Raw genomic sequence first — 26,014 nt, 5'->3', positions numbered from 1 at the left:
AGCTGAGTCTGCCTTGAAGACCAGACTACTCCCAACCCCCACACAACCCCAGAGCTAAGGGGCACTTGACAATACTACAAGTGCATCTATTAGGTGAACTCAAAGGGTGAGTATTGCCTCAAAGGAAACTGAAGAAAAAACCCAGAAAATGATCATTTCTTCCAGACCTGTTGAGTGCAGGGGAGGCATCACCTCAAACCTCAGTGTACATGAGTGTGTGTGGTGTTTGCCTGAGTGTAGGGAGGAAGCAGCCATATAGAAGAAATGATTCTTTCAGGGGCATTGTTTGTAAAGAGGAGTTTTGAAAGGTCAAGAAAGATAATGTTTCTGCCCTTCATTATGTGGCATACACACACACACACACACACACACACACACACACACACACACTCACACACAAACAACTCTAGCATGAGTGATGACTCCATCTCCTCAGTCTGGAGGTCACCATCTTTTTATCAAACACAGTGATTCCCATGTGATGTCTTTTTCTCTCTTCCCTCCCAGGTTCCCTTTCTGCATTCTGTAATGCTCTCACTTCTTCCCGACTCATGATCCAACCGGTGCTTCGCTATGTTGCTAAAGGTGAAGACGTACTTCTCCAAGTTCATAATCTTCCAAAAGAAGCGCTAGTGTTTTCCTGGCTCAAATCAAACAATGGGAGCCCAGCCCGTAAACTTGTAGAATACAATAGATTAGCGAATGTTATCTCCTGGCTGCCTGCAGAGGAAATAAGAAAGGAGGTGTATGAAAATGGATCCCTGCTGCTTCAGAATGTCATTGAGAGTGATGCAGGGATGTACACACTCGAAGTTTTATACAACTATTTCAAAACTGAAAGAGCAAATGTGGAGTTTTATGTAAAGAGTAAGTGACTCTCTACGGCCTTTGACTGCTGGGTGTGGCTCATCCTATTTCATACACTAACGTGGCAGGATTGGACTGTGCCTGCTCTATCCCCCATTGCATTGTTTACCCCCACCCCCCTCCGGGATTTAGGCCATCACTGCAGGACACTCACTGGGTAAACAAACTGTAATAGATCAGAACTCCTAACCTGGATTCACTTGCAGAGAGGAGGACCTGTGCTGGGTAAACTCAAGCCCAGGATGTCAGTGTCCTTGCAGACACTTGGAGCTCTCCCCAGAAAGACTCCGTGGGAATCAGGCAGTTCCGGGTTGATAAAGGCATGGGGTCTTCACAGAGCCTGTGAGGAAGTCCTAACTCCAGAACTTTGCCCATCTCAACTAAAGATGACATTGGGGAGCTTTTTGTAACTGTTTGTTTAGATTTCCCATCAGAGCTGACAGGAACAGAGCTTTATTGATTGACTGTCCAAGTCTTGGGAATGACTGTCTCCTAGAGTATAGAACCAGCTGTGTGCAGCCATGGCAGCTGCAGTTAGGAAGGTCACCTGTGCATCTCCTTCTCCTGAGGCTCAGTGGACAGGTGTCCAGGCCATTAGCCTATTGCTCTGATGGGCTTATGAGACTTCACAGGGAGGTCAAAGCTCCAAGGGAAGAAACAGAGGAGGCAGCTACTCCAGATCCCTCCATCACCATAGGATTCCAGTCTAGGAAATTCTCTTCTGCAGCTAAATAGTAGCAGATGCTGCTGGTCTGAGCAGCTTCCTGATCCCAAACTCAGACCATTGTTCATGACTAAGCTTAACTCATGGACATGACAATGATCATTCACTGTGTGTCCTATTGTGTAGAAACTGAGACAGGAAACAGTGTCTAAACCAGAGTAACCCAGTCTCTGGGTGGCAGATCCAAAGCTCAATCTATGTCTTTAGTCACAGCTCTAAATTCCTAAATTCTCTCCCCTCCCCCCCCCGGAATCTTTATAAAGTATAAACTTAAGAGGTCTTGGGTTACTCTCTGGATGACTGTAATTTGGTATTCTCCTCTGTTTCTTCACAGAGTCTGTGACAGAGCCCTATGTGCAAATCACTGACACCACTGTCACAGGAGGTACATCTGTGATCTTGACCTGCGTTTCACCTGATACTGATGTCTCTATCCGTTGGATCTTCAATAATAATAATCTGGAGCTCACAGAGAAGATGACTCTGTCCCCAACAAAGTGTGGACTCAGAATAGATCCTGTAGGGAGAGAGCATTTTGGACTATACCAGTGTGAGGTCTCCAATCACTTCAGTTTGCAGACCAGTTACCCAGTAAGGCTAGGATGAGTGAGTGACCTCTCCTCTTATCCCACAATAGAATGCTGGCATTTCTTTATTAGTGGGGTATAAAATGGTGAAAAGTTATGTGGTGAAAATGATTAGTTATTACTCAGGTACTGCCAGCATGGTGATTCACCCTATAATCCTGGGATACATGTGTGTACATGGGGGAGCCAAAATTTGAAGTGACGTTTTTTCTTAAAACAAAAATAAAGATATCAATACAGTAAACAAAATTTCAAAGACTTTAAGAGCATAGGTTGTGGTTCAATTATATAGCAATACCTTAGAATTCTTGGAATAGTTACAGGAGTCCTCAAATTTTTGGATGCTCTGAGTCTGCTGTGAAAATGGTGCCTTGTTTGCATAGAGAAAAACCATCCTCTCATACGCTCAAATACATTCCTTGTTCAACTAATTCACCTACTCTCAATACTGCCTGCATATCAGTTATCCATGTGAAGTGAGGAAGAGTGACAGGAAAAAGGTCTGCCCATTTTCACTGTCAACATAACTAGTTTCTAAATAGATTTGATCTATAGTTTATTTCATACACAGATGTAACATCTTTCACATAAGGGCAGATCATGCTGTTTTCACCTTGAGATTGTCATTCACAGTGAGGCATTTCTTATTAAGTTTTTTCTATTAATATGTATTTCTTTCTTTTTTTAAATTTTCCTCTCGTATATTACATCCTGACTAGAGTTTCTTCTCTCTCCAGTCCTTCCTATACCCTCACTTCTCCTGTATCCCAGATACACTCTTTTTTTTCCCTTAAAAAATGAACAGTTCTCCCAGGGGTATCTATAGAACATGGCAAATCAAGTTCTATTAGACTTGCCACAATCCCTCATTTCAGAGCTGGGAGAGGCAGCCCAGTAGGAAGAAAATCATTCAAAGGGCAGGCAAAACAGTCAGAAATGTGCCCCGCTTCCACTGCTAGAAGTTCTACAACAGTACATACCCACACCACCATAACTTGTATGCAGAGGCTCTAGCTCAAACTTTTACGGGATCCATGATTATCACTTCAGTCTCTTTGGTCCTCTGTAAGCTCTGATTTATTGATTCTGTGTTCTATGTTTTTATGGTGTCTTTGGCCCCTCTGGTTCCTATCATCCATCCTCCCCCTATTCTGTGGGATACTTCTGCTGCTGCCAAATATTTAGCTGTGTGTGTTTTCACCTGTTCCCATAATTGTGAGCTGATGCCTCTCTGATTAGGTCAGACACTTATTTACGAGATATCAGAATATCATTAGTAATAATTTCATTGAAATGTTTTTTCACTCATGTGTGGTTCTATCTTGAATTTCTGGGCTATCCATCCTCTGGTTCCTGGCTATCCAGGCAGTGTCAGGTTTGGGGTCCCTCTTATTGTATGGTTGTTTATTTGGACCAGCCATTGGTTGGTCACTCCCACAAGTTCTGTTCCATCATTACCCTAGTACATCTTACAGGAAGGAGAGATTGTAGTTCAAAGGTTTTGTGGTTTGATTGGTGTCCCAGTTACAACAATCTGTTGTGGTTACAGAAGATGACTGGTTCACACTATTCCTCACTACTAGGGGTCTCTAGTAGGATCACTCTTGTACATTCCAGGTTTCACTACAACAGTGAAAACACCACATTGCTCCTATAAGTCCCCCACCATTCCTGTCATTTCCCCAAGTACTCTCTCATTCCATCCCACCTCCTGCTACCTGTTTCCATCCCTGAAGGCTCTAGTCCATCCACAAAATATATTCTGTTTCTTCTTTCCAGGGAGCTTCATGGGTCCCAGTGGAGTTTTCCTTGTTAGCTATCTTCTCTATGCATGCAACAAAACTGCATCTAATTGTGCACAATATTAGTTTATAGAAGTAGAGCCCAGATGGGTGTGCCTGTTACAGGTTCCAGAAACTTCTGTAGAATCTTTAGGATTTTCCAAAAAAGTTCATGTCATCTGCAGATTTATTTTACAACCAATTAACTGGCTACATTTTATTTATCTGTGTGGCCTAATCGCCCTGTCTAGGACATCTAAGAGAATACTGAAGAAAAGTTGTCACTGCAGCGTCCTTGTGTCAGTCCTGGTCTTACAGGGAAAGCTGTCAGTGTCTGCACTGAGTACTGAGATGGCAGTGGTTTTTCACAAGTGCCCCTACAGCAATGGCCTCTCTTATCCTAGTTAGTCTGTTTTCATCATTAAAAATTGTTAGCTTTTCTTTGCTCATGTTCTCCCTCCTTCTGCTCCTCATCGGGACCTTGGGAGCTCAGTCCAGTGCTCCAGTGTGGGTCTCTGTCTCTGTCTCCATCCATCACCAGATGAAGGTTCTATGATGATATGCAAGATATTCGTCAGAATTGTTCTAGGATAGGGTCATTTCAGGTTCCCCATCCTCAGCTGCCCAAGGAACTAACTGGGGACCTCGGCTTAGGCATCTGGGAGCCACTCTAGGTTCAAGTCTCTTGCCAACCCTAAGGTGGCTCCCTTAACTAAGAACCGTGCTTTTGGAGCGGAAGGAGGGAGAACATGAGCAAAGAAGTCAGGACCACGAGGGGAGCACCTACCCACTGAGACAGTGGAGCTGATCTATTGGGAGTTCACCAAGGCCAGCTGAACTGTGACTGAAAAAGCATGGGATAAAACTGGACTCTCTGAGCATGGCGAACAATGAGGGCCGATGAGAACCCAAGGACAATGGCACGGGGCTTTGAACCTACGTAATGTGCTGGCTTTGTGGGAGCCTAGTCAGTTTGGATGTTCACCTTCCTAGAAATGGACGGAGGGGGGAGGACCTTGGACTTACCACAGGGCAGGGAAATCTGACTGCTCTTTGGGCTGGAGAGGGAGGGGGAGAGGAGTGGGGGGAGGGGGAGAAAGGTGGGAGGAGGGGGAGAAGGTTGGGAGGAGGGGGAGGGAAATGGGAGGCTGGGAGGAGGAGGAAATTTGTTTTTTTTTCTTTTCTCAATAAAAAAAAGTTAAAAAAATTTGTTAGCTTTTGTCAATCTTCTTCATTGATTCACTCCTATGAGTTATAAGTGAAATCACTTTTGTCTTTTTTCATGCTCCCAACGCTGTAGGTTCTGTTTCTCTAGGAATTTGTCTGTTTCATGCAAGTCATTGTACAGTTCCCTATCCCTATTGAGTTGTCATGGAAACTTTAGTAATCTGAAAAATGTACAGCAAGGTCTCAAATTTCACTTCTAATGTTAATAATGTTGCTCTTTCAAAACCAAGTCAATCTAACTAAATGTTGTCAATGCCAGTAATCACTTTGAAGAATAAACTTCTTTCCTTTTATTGAAAATAGATTCTTTTTCATACAACATATACTGTTTACAGTTTGCCCTCTCTCAACTCGTCCCACTTCCTTCCCACATCCCTTTCCATAAAGAGCCACTCCCTTTCTTTCTCCCATTAGAGAAGAATAATCTTGTAAGAAACAACAACAAAACATGATAAAATAAAATATAAGAAGATGAAGCAAAACTATTATATTGGTTTTGTACATTACAACCACACAGGAGCAAAAGAGTCCTAAGAGCAGTCACAAGAGTCAGAGACCCACTTGTTCTCAGCGTCAGGAGTCTCATAAAAATACTAATATCGGTAATACTTATAATATACATGCAGAGGACCTGGTTCCCACTCATGTAATCCCTCTGCATGCTGATGCAATCTCTGTGAGTTCAAATGTGCCTTGCTTAGTTGAATCCCTGTACTCCTCCATTCCCTCTGACTCTTATACTCTTTCTGCTCTCTCTTCTGAGAAATATCTGGAGCTTTGAGGGGATAGATTTGATGGAGACATCCCATTTAGACTGTCCATATTGTAAGTGTTACAGCTCTGGAAGGAAAGGTAGCTTATCCATCTGAAGACAAACAATACTTGTAGGTGTTACAGATATGAAATGCAAGTTATCCTGGCTGCTGGAAGTCAGGCAATACCTGTAAGTGTTACAGCTCTGAAGGGGAAGGTATCCTGGCCTTTGGAAGCCAGATGATCCCTACAACTCAGAAGGGGAAGGTATCTTGGCCATCAGAATCTAAGTAATACATAGAGCTCAGAAGGCAAAGGTATCCTGGTAGGGATCCAGGTGATACCTAAACGTCTGTTCCAGTGGGGCATGGTTTACATGCAGGAATGTAGTATCTCTGAATCTCTCTGGGAGAGCCTTTGCAACCCCACTCTGCTCTGCTAAGGGAGTTTTCCCACAGAGATGTGGCAGTTCTGTTTCTTCCTACCAAAAGTTTTTACTTCTCTGTTCCTCACTACTTGGATGAAAAGTCATCACCCAAACCTCATTCAAGAGATTTATTGGTAAGGAGAGATCCAGAAAAGTGGCTGCCCTGGAAGGGTGGTAAAAGGCAGCTTCAAATTGAACAAGTACAGGTCTTATAAGGTTTCCTAGTGGCAGAGGTTTCCCAGGATGAAGATTTTCAGGGTGGGAGTTGATTGGATTTCCATTTCTGAGCTTGGAGAAGCTCAGAAAATGGCTGGAATTTTTGCCCAGAGATGGTTAACTTTTGTACTCAGGGACTGGTTGGGTTTCCTGCTCAGGGATCATTTGGTTTTCATTTTGAGTTGATCAGGAGTAGATTATGTTTCTTAGACTCTTGTTTCAGGACCAGGGTATGTTTTTTTGAATTGGTCCTTTAACCCTACACATATGATATCTGTTGTGGGTGTCTCCATATGTTCTCTTCCCATCTGCTGCTAGAGGAAGCCTCTCGGATGATGACTGAATAAGGAAATGATATATAAGTACAACAGAATATTGCTAGATCTAACTTATAAGCCTCTTCTCTGAGGACTATAAATGATAATACTTGAAGATTCTATGCAACTTGGCAACAGAGGAAAACAGTCAATTGTCCAACACAGTTGTATTACCTACAATTCACTGAATTGACTAGTATGACAAGATACCTCTAATTGTTCAAGAACGGCAGTTATACCTTGAAAGTAGCCAAAAAACTGTCTAATTAGATTCAAGCTGTTCAAAAGGAGGGAAATCATGGCCTGGTACTGGAATGTAATCAACTGTAGATGAATAGTGATTTTATGCATCCTAGAGGACAACCCATGATAGCCACTTTCTTAAACCAGTTGAATTTCTAGGTTCATTTTAATACATATCCTTATTCCCACAGGCAAGTGTAGCTTTAGCCCCACATTCAAGATGCTTTTTTTTTTTTTTTTTTTTGCTTAGACAGAGGCTACCAAAGAAATCCAAAACTAACCCAAATGCAGCAAACGAACAATGAATGCTGTGGTGTATGTATAGGAATGTCCCCATAGACTCGCTTGTTTGAATTCTTAACCCATAGGGAGTTGCACAACTGGGAGGTGTGGCCTTGTTTAGGTAAATGTGACCTTGTTGAAGGAAGTCTGTCACTGTGGAGGTAGGATTTGAGGTCTCATGTGGTCAAGATCTTCCCAATGTGGTTCACAGTCTCTTTCTGATGCCTGAAGATTAAGATGTGGAGCTCTCAGCTCCTTCTCTAGCACCAACACTGCCTGCTTGTCACCATGCTTTTTGCCATGGTAGTAATGGACTAAACCTGCTAAACTGTGAGCTGTTCCCAATTAAATTCTTTCCTTTAAAGAGTTGATATGCTCACAGTGTCTCTTCATAGTAATAAAACCCTAGCTAAGAGAGACACCATGGAGTGTCCAGCCCTACCTGATCTATCTATAATACAACCACCTTGTTTGAAGGTCAGGGCACATCTCAGAAGAGGGTTGAAAATACTGTACGAGGCAGAAGACCAGATGTCTACAACAAAATTCTGTCTTCTGTATATTATAGGGAGCTTCACCCAAGAAATTTCATCCGTATGGTTGTATAAATGGATATGAAATGTGATGACACCAGTAGACATGGCAGGGTATATGGGAGTAATTCGAAGAGACTGCACTTCTATATAAAGACCTCCAGGTAATTAATGAGTTATGAGAGAATGAGAGTCAGTATTCTTCAGGTATGAGCACCCAATATGTAATCTAATCCAATATGGTCAGCCATAAACACATGGGCAACATAAAATTGACCCATCGGATTGTATTTATATATTTATTGATTTATACATGAAAATAGATGTAATAATAATAATAATTAAGAAAAAGCCATGAAGCTGAGAAGGTATAACAATCTTGAGAGGACGTAGAGTGGAAAAGGCAGGGAGTAAGAATATAATGTAAATGCTTGTAGAAAATTCTAAAAGATGTACTTTTAAAGATTTAAAAATAAGAGCAAAAATAAGAGAGAGCTAGAGAGAGTGAGAGAATGAGAAATAGTTACCATGCCAGTGATCCTGGAGGGAGGCTGGAGGAGCCTCTTCTAAGAACACCATCTATTTCTGAACAACATCATTGAGTAATCTTCCCTTGATCCAGAGATTGAAGGAAATTCCTATTTTTTTTAACCTTTTAGTGGTGATGGAGCATTTCTCACCTCATGATGTAGTTCAGGGAGGCATAGAGGAGCCCTTGTATTGTAAATTATGAGTAGTCAGGTCACAGCACAGACAGCTCTTATACTCTGTCATAGAATGAGCTTCAGGAGATATGGCCTGATTAAGGTTGTGTAAATCAGTGGTAAAGCTGGAGACCTGTGTCCTAGCACAAAGGTGAGGGGACCATGTATTGACAGTGGATAAGAGGAGGGAACTCAGAGAATAGCTGTAGTTCCCTAAGATAAGGGTCTGAGAGGTGACTGAGTTTCTGCTTGCAGAGCACCTAGAGAGGACAGCAGGTGACAACAGTTCAGCAGAAGAAAGCTCTTGGTGACCAGGAAATGTTAAGAGGAGGGAAAATGCCAGATTGTTTCTTCCTCAAAATTTATCACCATTAGCCATTATATTTTGAAGACTAATATTTCAAACTATAATAGGGAGATTCTCCAAATGATAATTCAACCAGAGTTGACTCTGTGTGTAAAAGTACTTGCTGCTAAGGCTGACACGCTGAGTCAATCCCCATGTCCTACATAGTGGAGGAGGGAATAGACACAACTCCTTCATATCCTCTAACCTCCACATCTGTATAGATTTTTCCATGTACAAAGCAAGAAAATCAGACAGGAAGAGTGTGGATACAGGTCAGTGGTTCACTACACTTGTTGCTTTTCTAGAGGCTCTGAGCATAGTTCTCAGCACCTAAGTTTGGTTATTAAACAACCAACCTCCTATAAATACAGCTCTAGGGAATTTCACAAAGTTTCCTAGAGAGCTTTGTTGGGGGAAGAGCCACTTGTTCTTTCTGGCAGCCTGGCTAGCTTAGACCTGAAATAATCACACAGAAACTGTATTAATCACTGCTTGGCCCCCTAGTTCTAGCTTCTTACTGGCTACCTCTTATATTAATTTAACCCATTTCTATTAATCCGTGTATCGCCATGTGGCAGTGGCTTACTGGAAAATTTCTGGCATGGTGGTGGCTCCATGGCATCCCTCTGACTCGACCCTTCTTTCTCCCAGCATTCTACTTAGTTTTCCCTGCCTATTTCTGTTCTTCCCTGCCATAGGCTTAAAGCAATTCTTTATTCATTAACTAATAAAAACAACACGTAGACAGAAAGACCCTCCACATCAAAGCTCCTGCAAATACTATGTACATAAGCAGCATACACATACAGAAAACTAAAAGAAATGTTATAAAAATATGTGAGGACAGTCTCCATCCACCTGCACTGATTGAAGGAAGAATGAACCCTGGAGACACAGACACCACTGCATCATTGGTGGAAGATGATTTGGGAGAGCTTGGGGGAGTGGGGTAGTTGAGAAGGAGGAAGGGCGGATATGGGAGCAGGGAAGAAGATATCTTAATTAAGGGAGCCATTTTAGGGTTGGCAAGAGGCTTGGCTCTAGAGGGGTTCCCAGGTGTCCAAGGGGATGTCCCCAGTTAGGTCCTTGGGCAGTAGAGGAGAGAACACCTGAACTGGCCTTGTCCCATAGCCACATTGATGAATATCTTGAATATCACCATAGAACCTTCATCCAGAGGTGGATGTAGATAGAGACAGAGACCCACATTGGAGCACTGGACTGAGCTCCCAAGTCCCGTTGAAGATCAGAAAGAGGAAGAAGATGAGCAAGGAAGTCAGGATCATGAGGGGTTCATCCACAAACCGAGACAGTGTGACTGATCTAAGCTGAGCTCATCAAGGCCAGCTGGACTGGGACAGATGGAGCATGTGATCAAACCAGACAATCTGAATGTGGATGATAATGGTGGCTGACTGAGAAGCCAATGATAATGGCACTGGGATTTGATTCTACTGCATGCACTGGCTTTTGGGATCCTAGTACGTTTCAACCCACACCTTCTTAGGACTGGATGGAGGGGGGATGGCCTTGGACTTCCCTCAGGGCAGGGTACCCTGCCCTCTCTTAGGACTGGAAGGTAAGGGGGGAGAGGGTATCGGGGAGTGGGAGGGAAATGGGAGGAGGAGAGGAGGTGGAAATTTTGAATGGTATTATTTATAAAGCAAAAAAAAAGTAGTAGCTATTTTTAAAAAGTAAAAAAAAAAAGAAATCACAAACTGAGAGATTTCTGGAAGTGGATAATCTGGGTAAATAAACAGGAAATGCAGATGCAAGCATAATCAACAGCATACTCCCCATACTCCCAATTTTGTCAGATGACCTTGACTGTTTTCAATTTCCAGGTGGTTTTATATGTCTTTTTTTGGGTTCACCTTATTACTTAGTTTCTCTAGGATTATGAACTGTAGGCTCAATGTCCTTTGTTTATGGCTAGAATCCACTCATGAGTGAGTACATACCATATTTATCTTTTTGGGTCTGGGTTTTCTCACTCAGGGTAGTTTTTTCTAATTCCATCGATTTGCATGCAAAATTCAAGCCGTTTTTATGGCTAATTAGTATTCTAATGTGTATATGTTCCACACTTTCTTTATCCATTCTTTGGTTGAGGGGCATCTAGATTGTTTTCAGGTTCTGGCTTTACAAATAATGCTGCTATGAACATAGGTGAACAAATGTTTTTTGTAGTATGATTTAGAATCTTTTGGGTATTTTCCCAAGAGTTGTATTGCTGGATCCTGAGGTTGGTTGATTCCCAATTTTCTGAGAAACTACCATGATGATTTTCAAAAGTGATTGTACCAGTTTTCATTCCCACCAGCAATGGATGAGTGTTCCCCTTCCTCCACATCCTCTCCAGCATAAGCTATCATTAGTGTTTTTGATCTTATCCATTCTGACAGGTATAAGATGGTATTTCAGAGCTGTTTTGATTTGCATTTCCCTGATAACAAAAAATGTTGAACATGTCCTTAAGTATCTGTTGGCCATTTGAATTTCTTCTGTTGAGAATACTCTGTTTTGTTCAGTACCCCATTTTTAATTGAGTTATTTAGAATTTTAATGTCTAATTTCTTAAGTTCTTTATATATTTTGGGGATCAGTCCTCTGTCTGATGTGTGGTTGGTGAAGATCTTTTTCCTTTCAGTAGCCTGACTCTTTGTGTTATTGACAGTGTCTTTTGCTTTATAGAAGCTTCTCAGCTTCAGGAGGTCCCATTTATTCATTGTTGCTCTTAGTGTCTATGCTACTGGGGTTCTATGTAGGAAGTGGTCTTCTGTGCCCATGCATTGAAGGCTACTTTCCACTTTCTCTTCTATCAGGTTCAGTGTGGTCAGATTTATATTGAGGTCTTTAATCCATTTGAACTTGAGTTTTGTGCATTATAATAGATATGGATATATTTTCATTTTTCTACATGTTGACATCCAGTTATGCCAGCACAATTTGCTGAAGATGCTTTCTTTTTTCCATTGTATAATTTTTGCTTCTTTGACAAAAATGAGGTGTTCATAGGTGTGTGAATTAATATCTGGGTCCTCAATTCTATTCCATTCGTCAACATCTTTGTTTTTATGCCAAATTCAACCTGTTTTCAATATTGCAGCTCTGTAATAGAGCTTGATGTCAGGCATGGTGATGTCTGTGGAAGTTTTTTTTTTTTTTTATCATACAGGATTGTTTTGGCTATCCTGGGTTTTTTGTTTTTCCAAATGAAGTTGATTATTCTTTCAAGGTCTGTGAGGAATTTTGTTGGGATTTTATGGGAATTGCATTGAATCTTTAGATGACTTTTGGTAGGATTGCCATTTTTACTATGTTGATCTTACCTATCCAAGAGCATGGGAGATCTTTCCATTTTATGGTATCTTCTTCAATTTCTTTCTTCAAAGACTTAAAGTTCTTGTCAAATAGGTCTTTTACTTCTTTGGTTAGTGTTATACCAAGATATTTTATGTCTTTTGTGGCTGTTGTGAAAGGTGGTGTTTCTTTGATATCCCTCTCAGCTTCTTTATTTTTTATGTATACGAGGGTTACTGATTTTTTTCAGTTGATCTTTTATCCTGCCACATAACTGAAGGTATTTATTAGCTGTAGGGGTTCTCTAGTAGAGTTGTTGGGGTCACTTAAATATACTATGTTATCATCTGCAAATCCCCTTATCTCCTTTTGTTGTCTTATTGCTATTGTAAAGGCTTCAAGAACTATATTGAAGGGATATGGAGAGAGTGTACAGGCTTTTCTTATTTCTGATTTCAGTGGAATTGCTTTGAGTTTCTGTCCATTTGATTTGATGTTGGCTTGCTGCATATTGTTTTTATTATATTTACATATGTTCATTGTATCCCTGATCTCTCCAGGACCTTTATTATGACAGGGTGTTGGATTTTGTCAAATGCTTTTTCAGCAGCTAATGAAATAATCATATGGCTTTTTTCTTTTAGTTTTTTTATACGATGGATTACATTGATAGATTTTCATATGTGGAACCACCCCTGCATCTTTGGGATGAAGCTGACTTGATTATGGTGGATGATTTTTTTGATGGTATTCTTGGATTTGGTTTGTCAGTATTTTATTGAATATTTTTGTATCCATGTTCATGCATGAGATTGGCCTGTAATTCTCTTTTTTGGTTGAGTCTCTGTGTTGTTTTGGTATTAGGCTAACTGTAGCCTCGCAAAAATGAGTTTGGCAATGTCTCTTCTGTTTCTATTATGTGGAACACTTTGAGTAGTAGTATTCTTGGATGTTCTGGTAGAAATTTGTACTAAAACTATTTGTCCCTGGGCTTCTTTTTGGTTGGAAGTTTTTTGATGACAGATTCTATTTCCTCACAGTTTATAGGTCTATTTAAATTGCTTACCTAGTCTTGATTTAATTTTAGCATATGGTATATATCCGAAAATTTTGCATTCGTTTACATTTTCCAAGTTTGTGGAGTCCAGGTTTTTGTAGCATGACCTAATGGTTCTCTGAATTTGCTCAGTGTCTGTTGTTATACCACCCTTTTCATTTCTGAAGATGAATTTCTAATTTGTATATTCTCTTTCTGCTTTTGATATGTTTGAAGAAGGGTTTGTTAATCTTGTTAATTGTCTCAAAGAACCAGCTTTTTGTTTCATTGATTCTTTGTATCATTTTCTTTGTTTCTATTTTGTTGATATCCACCCTCAATTTGATTATTTCCTGTCTTCTACTCCTCCTGGTTGCATATGCTTCTTTTTGTTCTAGAGCTGTCAGGTGTCCTGTTAAGTCACTAAAGTTAGCTTTCTCCATTCTCTTTATGTGGGCACTTATTGCTATGAGCTTTCCTCTTAGCACTGCTTTCATACCATTTACCCAGACTTTCCATATCCAAATTTCCCTAGGTTTGTGTTTTCTTTGTTACCTCTATTTCAGTCTTCAAGTCTTGAACTGTTTGCCTCACCTGTTTGATTATTTTTTCCTTGGGTTTCTTTCTATTTATTTATTTATTTATTTATTTATTTATTTATTTATGTATTTATTTAATTTTTCTATATCTTTTGTTGAAAAAATTCCTGCCTATTCCCTGCTTCCCATTTCCCTCCCCCTATTCCTCTCCCTCTCCCCCCACTCCATTCCTCCTCCCTCTCAAGTCTGAAGAGCAGTCCAGATTCCCTGCCCTTTGGGAAGTCCAAGTTCCTCCCCCCTCCATCCAGGTTCAGGAAGGTGAGCATCCAAACAGTCTAGGTTCCCACAAAGCCAGTTCATGCAGTAGGATCGAAACCTAGTGCCATTGTCCTTGGCTTCTTATCAGCCTTCATTGTCCGCCATGTTCAGAGAGTCCGGTTTTATCCCATGCTTATTCAGTCCCAGTCCAGTTGGCCTTGGTGAGCTCCCAGTAGATAAGCCCCACTGTCAAGCTGGGTGATTGCACCCCTGGTGGTCCTGACTTCCTTGTTCTTGGGTTTCTTTGAGGGATTTATTAATTTCTTACAATTTTTTGTTTATCTTTTCCTATATTTCTTTAAGGGAGTTTTTAATTTCCTCTTTAAATTTCTCAGTTATTTTCATAAAGTTATGTTTAAAGTCATTTTCTTCTAGGTTAGAATGATCAAGTCTTCCTGTTGTGTGACCGTGGGCTCTGGTATTACCATGTTGCTTTTTAGGTTGTTAGAGGAATCTTTGCATTGGTGTCTGCCCATCTCTTCCCTCAAATGAGGCTGGCAATGGCTTTGCATCTTGGGCTCAATCCTTGCAGTAGTTCTCTGTGTGTTTGTCAGTTTTTCTTTGTCTGTTTTGTACTGTCAATGTCTGTGTCAGAAAGCCTTTGAGGTCTCTCTTCTCTCTTTGCCTGTTTTTTTTTTTTTGGTTCTTTTCTCTTGATTCGCTCTCTTGGTGCTCTCTTTTGGTCCCCCTCAGTGTTGTGGCAAGCTCTTGGTCCCCTCAATATTGTAGCATGCTCTCAGCTCATAAGTGGGATGTGGCTAGTAGCTTGGTGGGTCTAGTGGCTGGTGTTAGGCTTTGGAGGAGCCTACCTGCAGGAAACTCTGCTGGCTGTCTTGAAAATCTGAGGGAGTTTGGGAAGGATTCCGTGGTTTTGTCCCACTGTGGAGGTCCTAGGGAGTGGGGTGTCCTGCCCCATGGCTGTTCACTCACCTCTTAAGTCCCCTTTGTATTGGAGCAAGCTGTGTTTCAGAGTTCCACCGAGGTTGCAGAAGGATAGACATGTTTGGGTGGATTTGGGCTAGTACTTTGGAGGGGCTGCTGGATGGGTTTGGGTTTGGGAGAGCCTATTCACAGAAACACCCTGCTGGCTGTCTAGAAAAGCAGAGGGAGTTGGGGGAGGACCTGGGGTTTTGTCCCACTGTGGAGGTCCTAGCAAGTGTGGGTCCCACTGCATGGCTGTTCACTCACCTCTTAAGTCCCCCCATATTGAAGCAAGCTGTGTTTTAGAGTTCCACCGAGATTGCAGCCTGCCATAAATTCTTAAACTGTTCCCTGGAGGCAGAATTCTCAATGTGCTGCAAAGCTGTTTCCAGAGCCATCTCTGCAGCTGCAGCCTCTGGGAAATTCCTCTTGCTTATGTAGGATTTTTATCAATTTTGATGGGATCCACAATCTTTTATCCTTTGTGGAAACATAAGCATAACCTTAGCTCTACCTTAATGCTTTCCCTTGACTATTTTGATGTTAAAACATTTGTGATAGATGGGCTGACTTAATTCAGCCTTTTTTCTATGGTTCATTTCCTAAACTAGTATAATTTCTAGATAAAATAAGCATACAACCTTCTATTCACAGCTAAGTGAAACACACGTAGTCATCAATGAAGCTTCTGTTTGTACTGACGGAGACTTGGAAAAAATTTCAAAATTTGTTCAAATGTGTTGTAGAGCAACAGACTTCACAGGGTGTCCACGCCCAATGATTTATCTGTATCACAATCCCCTTGTTTAGAATCAGGAATCATTTGAAAAGTTGAGGAGGGAAGAATGTAAAAGCAGAGGACAAGGATGAGATTCTGTCTTTTATATATGACAAGAAAGCTATACCCAAGAATTCCCAATTACATGCCTGCTTAAAGAAGACCTAAAACAATGGCAACACCATCTTGCATGTTAGAATGGATGAGAAAATATCCCAGGGATCAACCCATAACTAGAGAGCAAAAGTAACTAATGAATTCTAAGAGAGGGAGAATCAGTATTCTCCATTGATGAGCCCATGATAGATTACCTAATCCAAATGGTCAACCATTTTTTATGGGAAGTCTTTCTGTATATGTGTTGCTTTTATTGGTTAATGAATAAAGAATCTGCCTTGGCTGGTGATAGGGCAGAATAGAGCTAGATGAGAAAAACTAAACTGAATGCTGGGAGGAAGAAGGCAGAGTCAAGAGAAGCCAGTACCTTAACCAGAGACAGATGCCAGGCAGAACCTTGCTTGTAAGCCACAGCCACATGACGATACACAGATTAATAGAAATGGGTTAAATTAAGTTGTAAGTGCTAGCCAATAAGAACTTAGGCCAAACAGTGATTTAATTAATGTAGTTTCTTTGTTGTTATTTTGGGGATGAGCAGGTGGGAACAAAGAAGTGGCCTCCAACTACAAACCATAAACATATGCACATGAGCAACATTAAATGGGCCCAGAAGGTTGTGTATATATTCATAAATTTTATCTACATATATAATTATAATAATAATTATGGATGAGGCATGAATTAGAGAGAAAGTAGAAGAATTTGAAGAGGTAGAAAGTGAGACTGAGAAATGAAAACCCTATGTATTGTAAATCTTCACCAACCCCGCAACAGACAAAGGTCTGATCTCCAAAATATATAGAGAACTCAAGAAACTAGACTTTAAAATGCTAATTAACCCAATTAAAAAATGGGGCACTGAACTGAACAGAGAATTCTCAACAGAAGAAGTTCAAATGGCCAAAAGACACTTAAGGTCGTGCTCAACTTCCTTAGCAATCAGGGAAATGCAAATCAAAACAACTTTGAGATATCATCTTACACCTGTCAGAATGGCTAAAGTCAAAAACACCAAGGATAACCTTTGCTGGAGAGGCTGTGGAAGAACGGGTACCCTCATCCATTGCTGGTGGGAATGCAATCTTGGGCAACCACTGTGGAAATCAGTGTTTCGGTTTCTCAGGAAATTCGGGATCAACTTACCCCTGGACCCAGCAATACCACTCTTGGGAATATACCCAAGAGATGCTCTATCAAATGACAAAAGCATTTGTTCAACTATGTTCATAGCAGTATTATTTGTAATCGCCAGAACCTGGAAACAACCTAGATGCCCTTCAATGGAAGAATGGATGAAGAAAGTATGGAATATATACACGCTAGAGTACTACGCTGCGGTAAAAAACTTCTCGAATTTTGCATGCAAATGGATGGAAATAGAAAACACTATCCTGAGTGAGGTGTCCCAGACCCAAAAAGATGAATATGGTATGTACTCACTCATAATTGTTTTCTAGCCATAAATAAGGACCACGGAGTCTACAATAGGTGAACCTAAAAAAGCTAAGGAAGAAGGTGAACCCAAGGACAAACATATAGTTGTCCTCTTGGCTAAGGGAAGTAGACCAAATTTCCGGGGAGAAAATGGGATCTTGGGGGGGTGGGATGGGGGTAAGGGGAGATGGGGAGAGAAAAGGTAGAAGGGAAGGAGGGGGGATCTGGGAAACAGGAGAATTGGGATAAAGGAAAGGTGGATAGGGGAGCACGGAACCACAATTCTTAGTTAAGGGAGCCACTTTAGGGTGGGCAAGAAACTTGATCCTAGAGGGGCTCCCTAGTGCCCAAGATGAGGTTCCCAGTTAGTTCCTTGGGCAGCTGAGGATTGGGAACCTGAAATGACCCTATCCTAGAGCAATACTGACGAATATCTTGCATATCATCATAGAATCTTCATCTGGTGATGGATAGAGATAGAGACAGAGACCCACACAGGAGCACTGGACTGCGCTCCCAAGGTCCCAAGGAGGAGCAGAAGGAGGGAGAACATGAGCAAAGAAGTCGGGACCACGAGGCGTGCATCCACCCACTGAGACAGTGGAGCTGATATACGGGGAGCTCACCAAGGCCAGCTGGACTGTGACCGAAAAAGCATGGGATAAAACCGGACTCTCTGAACATGGTGAACAATGAGGGCTGATGAGACACCAAGGACAATGGCAGGGGGTTTTGATCCTACTTAATGTGCTGGCTTTGTGGGAGCCTAGCCAGTTTGGATGTTCACCTTCCTAGATATGGACGGAGGGGGGAGGACCTAGGACTTAACACAGGGCAGGGAACCCGGACTGCTCTGTGGACTGGAGAGGGAGGGGGAGAGGAGTGGAGGCAGGGGGAGAAAAAAAAAAGAAAATAAGAGAGAGCTAGTTAGAGTGTGAGACATGAAATAGCTCCCATAGACTAATCACGGAGGTTGTCTAAGGAGCCTCTTCTGAGAGTATTCTCCATTTTGGGCAAGATCATTGAGCAGCCTTCTCCCAATCTGCAGCATATAGGAAAGGTGTGATCTCTAACTTTATAGGGGCAGAGGGAAGTTTCTCACCATGTGTTTACTTCAAGAGAAAGAGACAAGGAACATGGAAGAGTCAGTTATTGTTAACTGAGAGTATAGGAGTCACAGCACAGACAGCTCCTACACTCTGTCCTAGAGTGAGCTGCAGGAGAAGTGGTATGATTAAAGCATTGGATTCATATCCTAACACAAAATTGTGGAGATCATGCCTTAACAGTGGATGGGAACTCAGAATATGGTGGAAGTCTTCTAAAATAGAAGCTTGACATGGGACTAGGACTTGTTCTTCCAGCCTAAAGGGAGAGGACAGAGAGGAACAAATGTTCAGTATGAGGAAGCCCATGGTAAACTAGAAGCAGTAAGGGAAGTGGGAACCAGATTGTTTTATAGTCAAAGTTTATCATCATTGTCAGTTATTTTCTGAAGATTGATGTTCCCAATTATGACAGGGTTTCCATCAAAGTGAAAATTAGAGGAAGTTGAGTCACCAAAATATTTCAGTGGGTTAAGGCACTTGCTCCCAGGGATGATGAGCTGAGTTCAATTTCAAGATTCAGCATGGTGGAAGGGGAGAACCAATTGCATCATGTACTTTATTCTACTTGAATGTGCAGTAGCATTTTATTACCCATACTCTGATGTATACATAAGTAAACACACACATATTCTCTTTCTCATACACATACAGAATGCACAAATAAATGTAAAACTAAAAGTCAAGCTGTGGTATTAGCCTCTTTTGTTATCTACCAACATGACATATCTTTAAAGTCAGTGTCCTTGTATAATCATTTATTCACTTATCAACAGATGTCTTAGCTTTTTCTTGGTACTGGAACATATCAAAACAGCAGTGCATTGTGTCTTTCCAAAGCCCCAGTTGCAGTGGACTTCTAGAAGGTGAATTCAGGAGTTGATTAGATCCATAAAGGGAACAAGGAAAAGAACGAGAAAGGTGGTTTGTGAGTTGACCCAGTGTAGCACTTGTTGGTTTTTCAGACAATCTGAGTTCAGTACCCAGGGTCTATGTGAAGAGAAATCACAACCTCACCTAACTCCAACTCCAAGGGATTTCACACAATGCCTGGGTATCCAATAGTCAACATGGTGTTTCCTTTTGAGTCACAACATAGACACTAAAGTTACAGTGTACTCAGTACACTGGTGCCAAGCCATTAGCCAATGGTTTTGATGGGCTTATGAGGTTTCACAGGACAGCCAGGGTCTCCAATGGGAGGAACAGAAGACATAGGTTCCCCTGATGAGTGCATGTCCACAGGGATTTAGTTGAGCATATTCTCTCCTGCAGGAAGTAGTAACAGATGATGCCTATCTGGACAGCTGTCCTGTCTCACTGTCATGACTGTGTTCATATTCAGCCTTATTTGCATGGTGACATCTATTCACAATGTGCGCTGTCATTGGGAAAATGAGACACTGAAACCCCAGTGGGTTATGGAGTAGCTTTCTGTGTACAGCTATGTATACAGTGTCTTCACTCTAGAGGTCTTCTAAAGTGTCTCTGAAGGAAGATGAGCTATTTTTCAGAGATTTTAATCTCAGTTATTAGCAACTTGAGGGGAGGTATCTGTTCCAGGAAGTGAAAACAGATTGACAGTTAGATTTGGCTATAGAACTAAATTACTTGGGAAAATTTGTGCAAAAATTTAGGAGTCTATAAGCCAGCTGCTGGACAGGAAATCATGTGCTTTCTGGAATGCTGTTGTCACTACTCCAGAAAGGCACAGGACAAGGCTTTGATTCGTGCATTCTAATGAATCCTGGATCTAACACAGGGCTCTTTCTGCACAGAAAGTCACTATTTCAAACAACTTTAGCATAGTTCTCCCATCATACCTCAGTGTATTCCTTAGTCATTTCAGGATTAGGCCTTAGATCTTGGGTATGAGTAACACTGGTCTCATATGGAAAATGTTAAAGTAAAAATCCCTAACCTAGTTCTGCCAGACATACCTCTACCTTCTAACAGGAATATTTGCCTCTGTAAACATCAACCAGGGAGTGCTGGCGAGATGGTTCAGTGCTTAATGTCAATGCTTACTCTTTTAAAAAACTGAAGTTTGTACCCAGGACACTCATGGCAGCTCATAAACAATCCGTAATTCCTTTTCTGGGGGATCCAATGGCACCTTCTGGATTCTGTGGGCATCATGCATACTTGTGATTCACAGATATATATGCGGTAACATAACCATACACAAGGAAATAAATAAATAAATAAGGAACAAAGAAAGGAAGAAAGAAAATAGCAACCTGCATTTCAGGAATTATCTCTTTATGTTCTTTCTTTTTTTCTTTTTTTTCTTTTTTTTTTTTTTTTTTTTTTTGATTTTTCGAGACAGGGTTTCTCCGTAGCTTTTGGTTCCTGTCCTGGAACTAGCTCTTGCAGACCAGGCTGGCCTCGAACTCACAGAGATCCGCCTGCCTCCGCCTCCCGAGTGCTATGTTCTTTACTTGTGTTACGAAGAGCATTATAGTCTAAAACAACTGTTGTGCTATTAAAAATCAACTCTACCATTTATTCTTCTCTTTATTAAGTCATTCTGAAACTTGATTGTCTTTTGGGGTCCTGTGCCATTTCTCAGTCACCATCAAACATCTGGGAAGACTGGCCCTTTTTATGATTAGGTCTGCTCATTTAGCTGAATGACAGGCATGTTCCTTGTCTCATGTTTGAGATTTCTGAGCACAGAAGTACTGAGGACTGTTTGTGGGTGCTTCTCAGAGAAGCTAAGTAGACAGTCTTGTTCAAGCCTATCTGCAGGACTTCCTTAAACATTATTGCCTTATACGGCACTGGTCTAGGCTCAGCAGTGTTCATCAGTATAACAGGAAGGACAAAGTATTCTTTGATGCAAGGCAGGCATGGGTCAGTGATGTTCAAGGGAGACAATGGTCATCTGACTCCAGATCCTAGGTCTTTACCACCAAACTATGCATCTCAAATCACATATGGCAAAGATGGTTTCTCCTATACAGCACAGGAGACCCAAAATCTACCTGAGCACACAAGCCTTACTGCATATGCCTTTGATTAATCTTCTGCCTAGGTTTCTAAGAACAGGGATTGGGGGTAAGTGTCAGAAAGAGCAACAGTGCTTGAAGGAGGCCTCTACAAGTGTCAGTGGTTGTACAAGTTTGCATTCCCACCAGCAATGGAAGAGTGTTCCCCTTACTCTACATCCTCTCCAGCAAAGGCTATCATTGGTGTTTTTGATTTTAGCCATTCTGACAGGTGTAAGATGGTATCTCAAAGTTGTTTAATTTGCATTTCCCTGATCGCTAAGGGGGTTGAGCATGACGTTAAATGTCTTTTGGCCATTTGAACTACTTCTGTTGAGAATTTTCTGTTCAGTTCAGTGCCCCATTTTTTAATTGGGTAAATTAGCATTTTAAAGTCTAGTTTCTTGAGTTTTTATTTTATTTTTATTTATTTTTTAAAAAATATTTATTTATTTATTATGTATACAATATTCTGTCTGTGTGTATGTCTGCAGGCCAGAAGAGGACACCAGACCACATTACAGATGGTTGTGTGCCACCATGTGGTTGCCGGGAATTGAACTCAAGACCTTTGGAAGAGCAGTCCATGCTCTTAACCACTGAGCCATCTCTCCAGCCTTTTGAGTTCTTTATATATTTTGGAGATCAGACCTTTGTCTGTTGCGGGGCTGGTGAAGATCTTCTCCCAGTCAGTAGGTTGCCTTTTTGTCTTAATGACAGTGTCCTTTGCTTTACAGAAGCTTCTCAGTTTTAGGAGGTCCCATTTATTCAATGTTGCCCTTAATGTCTGTGCTACTGGGGTTATACGTAGGAAGTGGTCTCCTGTGCCCCTATGTTGTAGAGTACTTCCCACTTTCTCTTCTATCAGGTTCAGTGTGTTCAGATTGATATTGAGGTCTTTAATCCATTTGGACATGAGTTTTGTGCATGGTGATAGATATGGATCTATTTTCGTTCTTCTACATGTTGACATCCAGTTATGCCAGCACCATTTGTTGAAGATGCTTTCTTTTTTCCATTGTATACTTTTAGCTCCTTTATCGAAAATCAGGTATTCATTGGTTTGTGGGTTAATATCCGGGTCTTTGATTCAATTCCATTGGTCGACTTCTCTGTTTTTATGCCAATACCAAGCTATCTTCATTACTGTAGCTCTGTAATAGAGTTTGAAGTCAGAGATGGTAATGACTCCAGAAGCTCCTTTATTGTATAAGATTGTTTTGGCTATCCTGGGTTTTTGTTTTTCTATATAAAGTGGATTATTGCTCTCTCAAGGTCTGTGAAGAATTTTGTTCGGATTTTAATGGGGATTGTGTTCAATTTATAGATTGCCTTTGGTATAATTACCATTTTTACTAGGTTGATCCTACCCCATCTAAGACCATGGGAGGTCTTTCCATTTTCTGGTGTCCTCTTCAATTTCTTTCTTCATTGCCTTAGAGTTCTTGTCAAATAGATCTTTCACTTCCTTGGTTAGAGTTACTGCAAGGTACTTTATGCTATTTGTGGCTACCATAAAAGGTGAAGTTTCTCTGAATTCCCTCTCTGCTTCTCTATCCTTTGTGTATAGGAGGGCTACTGATTTTTTGAGTTGATCATGTAACGTGCCACTTCACTGAATTTATTTATCAGCTGTAGGAGTTCTTTGGTAGAGGTTTGGAGGTCACTATAATGTACACTATCATATCATCCTCAAATAACAAAATTTTAACTTCTTCCTTTCTGATTTGAATTCCCTTGATCTCCTTATGTTGTCTTATTGCTATTGCTAGAACTTCAATAATTTGTTGAAGAGATATGGTGAGAACGGACAGCCTTGTCTTTTTCCTGATTTTAGTGGAATGGCTTCGAGTTTCTCTCCATTTAATTTGATATTAGCTGTTGGCTTGCTATATATTGCTTTTATTATATTTAAGTATGATCCTTGTATCCCTAATCTCTCCAAAACCTTTATCATAAAGGGGTGTTGAATTTTGCCAAATGCTTTTTCGCATCTAATGAAATGATCATATCATTTTTTCTTTCAGTTTATTTATGTGATGGATTATATTGATAGATTTTCTAATATTGAACCAGCCCTGCATATCAGGGATGAAGCCTACTTGATCGTAATGGATAATTTTTTAAAATGTGTTCTTGGAATCTGTTTGCCAGTATTTTATTGAGAATTTTTGCCTTGGTGTTCATGAGTGAGATTGGTGTGTAATTCTCTTTCTCGGTTGGGTCTTTGTGTGGTGTTGGAATCAGGGTAGCTTTGTAAAAAGAGTTTGGCAATAACTCTTCTGATTCTATTATGTGAAACACATTAAGGAGTATAGGTATCAGCTCTTCTTGGAAGTTCCGATAAAATTCTGCATTAAAACCATCAGGTCCCAGGCTTTTTTTGGTTGGGAGGTTTTTTATGACAGCTTCTATTTCCTTATGACTTATAGGTCTATTAAAATTGTTCACCTGGTCTTGATTTAATTTTGATAAATGATAACTATCTAAAAGCAAGTCCATTTCTTTTACATTATCCAACTTTGTGGCATATAAGTTTTTGTAGTAAGACCTAAAGATTCTCTGAATTTCCTCAGTGCCTGTTGTTATGGCCCCCTTTTCATTTCTGATCTTGTTAATTTGCATGTTCTCTCTCTGCCTTTTGATTAGTTTGGATAAAGGTTTGTCTATCTTGTTGACTTTCTCAACAAACCAGCTCTTTGTTTCATTGATTCTTTGTATTGTTTTCTGTGTTTCTATTTTGTTGAATTCAGACCTCAGTTTGATTATTTCCAGACTTCTACTCCTCCTGAGCAAGTCTGCTTCTTTTTTTTCTAGAGCTTTCAGCTGTGCTGTTAAGTCTCTAATGTGAGCTTTCTCTTTTTTTTCTTTTTTTTTTAAATGTCGGCACTTAGAGCTATGAACTTTCCTCTTAGCACTGCTTTCATAGTGTCCCATAGGTTTGGGTATGTTGTGTCTTATTTTCGTTTAATTCAAGGAAGACTTTAATTTCTTTCTTTATTTCCTCTCTGACCCAGGGGTGGTTCAGTAGTTGACTGTTCAGCTTCCATGAATTTCTAGGCTTTCTGGGGGTAGAATTATTGTTAAATTCTAACTTTATTCCATGGTGGTCCGATAAGACACAGGTGGTTACTAATATTTTTTTTTTTGTATCTGTGGAAGTTTGTTTTGTTACCGAGTATGTGGTCAATTTTTGAGAAGGTTCCATGAGCTGCAGAGAAGAAGGTATATTCTTTCCTATTTGGGTGGAATGTTCTATAGATGTCTGTTAAGTCAACTTGATTTATTACCTCCATTAATTCTCTTATTTCTCTGTTAGGTTTCTGTCTGATTGACGTGTCCATTGGTGAGAGAGGTGTGTTGAAGTCTCCTACTATTAGTGTGTGTGGTTTGATGTCTGCCTTGAGTTCTAGTAATGTTTCTTTTACATAAGTGGGTGCTTTTATACTAGGGGCATAGATATTCAGGATTGAGACTTCATCCTGCTGAATTGTTCCTGTTATGAGTATAAAATGTCTATCTCCATCACTTCTGATTGATTTCAGTTTGAAGTCAATTTTGTTAGAAATTAGTATGGCCACACCCACTTGTTTTTTAGTTACATCTGCTTGAAAAAGCTTTTACCAACCCTGTCTGTCTTTGTGTTTGAGATGTGTTTCTTGTAAACAGTAGAATGACTGATCCTGTTTTTGTATCCAATCTATTAGCCTGTGCCTTTTTATAGGTGAGTTGAGTCCATTCACATTAAGTGATATTAATGACCAGTGGTTGTTAACTCCTATTACCAGCCACATTCATAGAGTCCAGTTTGATTGCATGCTCGTTCAGTCCCAGTCCAGTGGGATTTGGTGAGCTCCCATTAGAACAGGCACAGAGTCTCAGTGGGTGAATATAATTTCTGGGCCTTTGAGCTATAATTCTTCTTTTACTTTTCCTTCTTCTACCTCTATTATTCTTCAGTTTGTTCTTTTCATGGTGGCCCAGGTTTCCCGGATGTTTTTTGTTAAGAATTTCTTGGATTTGCTATTTACTTTGATCAGTGCGTTTATTTCCTCTATAGTATCTTCAGGATCTGAGATTCTTTCTTCTATCTCTTGTATTCTGTTGGTTATACTTGTCTCTGTGGTTTTTGTTTGTTTACCCAGGTTTTCTATATCCTGGCGTCTCTTGGTTTGTGTTTTCTCCATGCCTTCATTTCAGGTTTCAAGTCTTGAACTGTTTCCATTACCTGTTTGATTGCTTTTTCTTGGGCATCTTTGAGGGATTTATTCATTTCTTCTAACTTTTTGTTAGTCTTCTCATCCATTTTTTAAAAGTTTTTTTTTCACATCCTGTTTAATGGTCTCTAACACTTTCATAATGCTACGTTTAAAGTCTATTTTTTCTACTTCTGGATTAGGGTGTTCAAGTCTTCCTTTTGTATGTTTGCTAGATTCTGGTGTTATCATGTTACTTTTCA

General features: G+C 40.6%; 1 protein-coding gene across 1 annotated transcript in view; it reads left to right on the top strand.

Annotated features, from left to right (window-relative positions):
* The first annotated feature begins 551 nt into the window (after positions 1–551).
* The window catches only part of LOC121449930 (pregnancy-specific glycoprotein 22-like), a 47,899-nt gene continuing 22,436 nt past the window's right edge, over positions 552–26,014 (top strand). Inside the window, exons 1-2 of the mRNA XM_041654589.1 lie at positions 552–867; positions 1,926–2,182. Coding sequence (XP_041510523.1) covers positions 552–867; positions 1,926–2,182 — 573 coding nt within the window. The remainder of the gene's footprint in view (positions 868–1,925; positions 2,183–26,014) is intronic.

This window comes from Microtus oregoni, unplaced genomic scaffold, assembly GCF_018167655.1.
Source record: "Microtus oregoni isolate MIOR12 unplaced genomic scaffold, Mior012 000006F_ref0000085, whole genome shotgun sequence".
Classification (NCBI taxonomy): domain Eukaryota; kingdom Metazoa; phylum Chordata; class Mammalia; order Rodentia; family Cricetidae; genus Microtus; species Microtus oregoni.
Note: the sequence above shows the minus strand (reverse complement) of the source record. Positions and strands in the feature narration are given on the sequence as shown.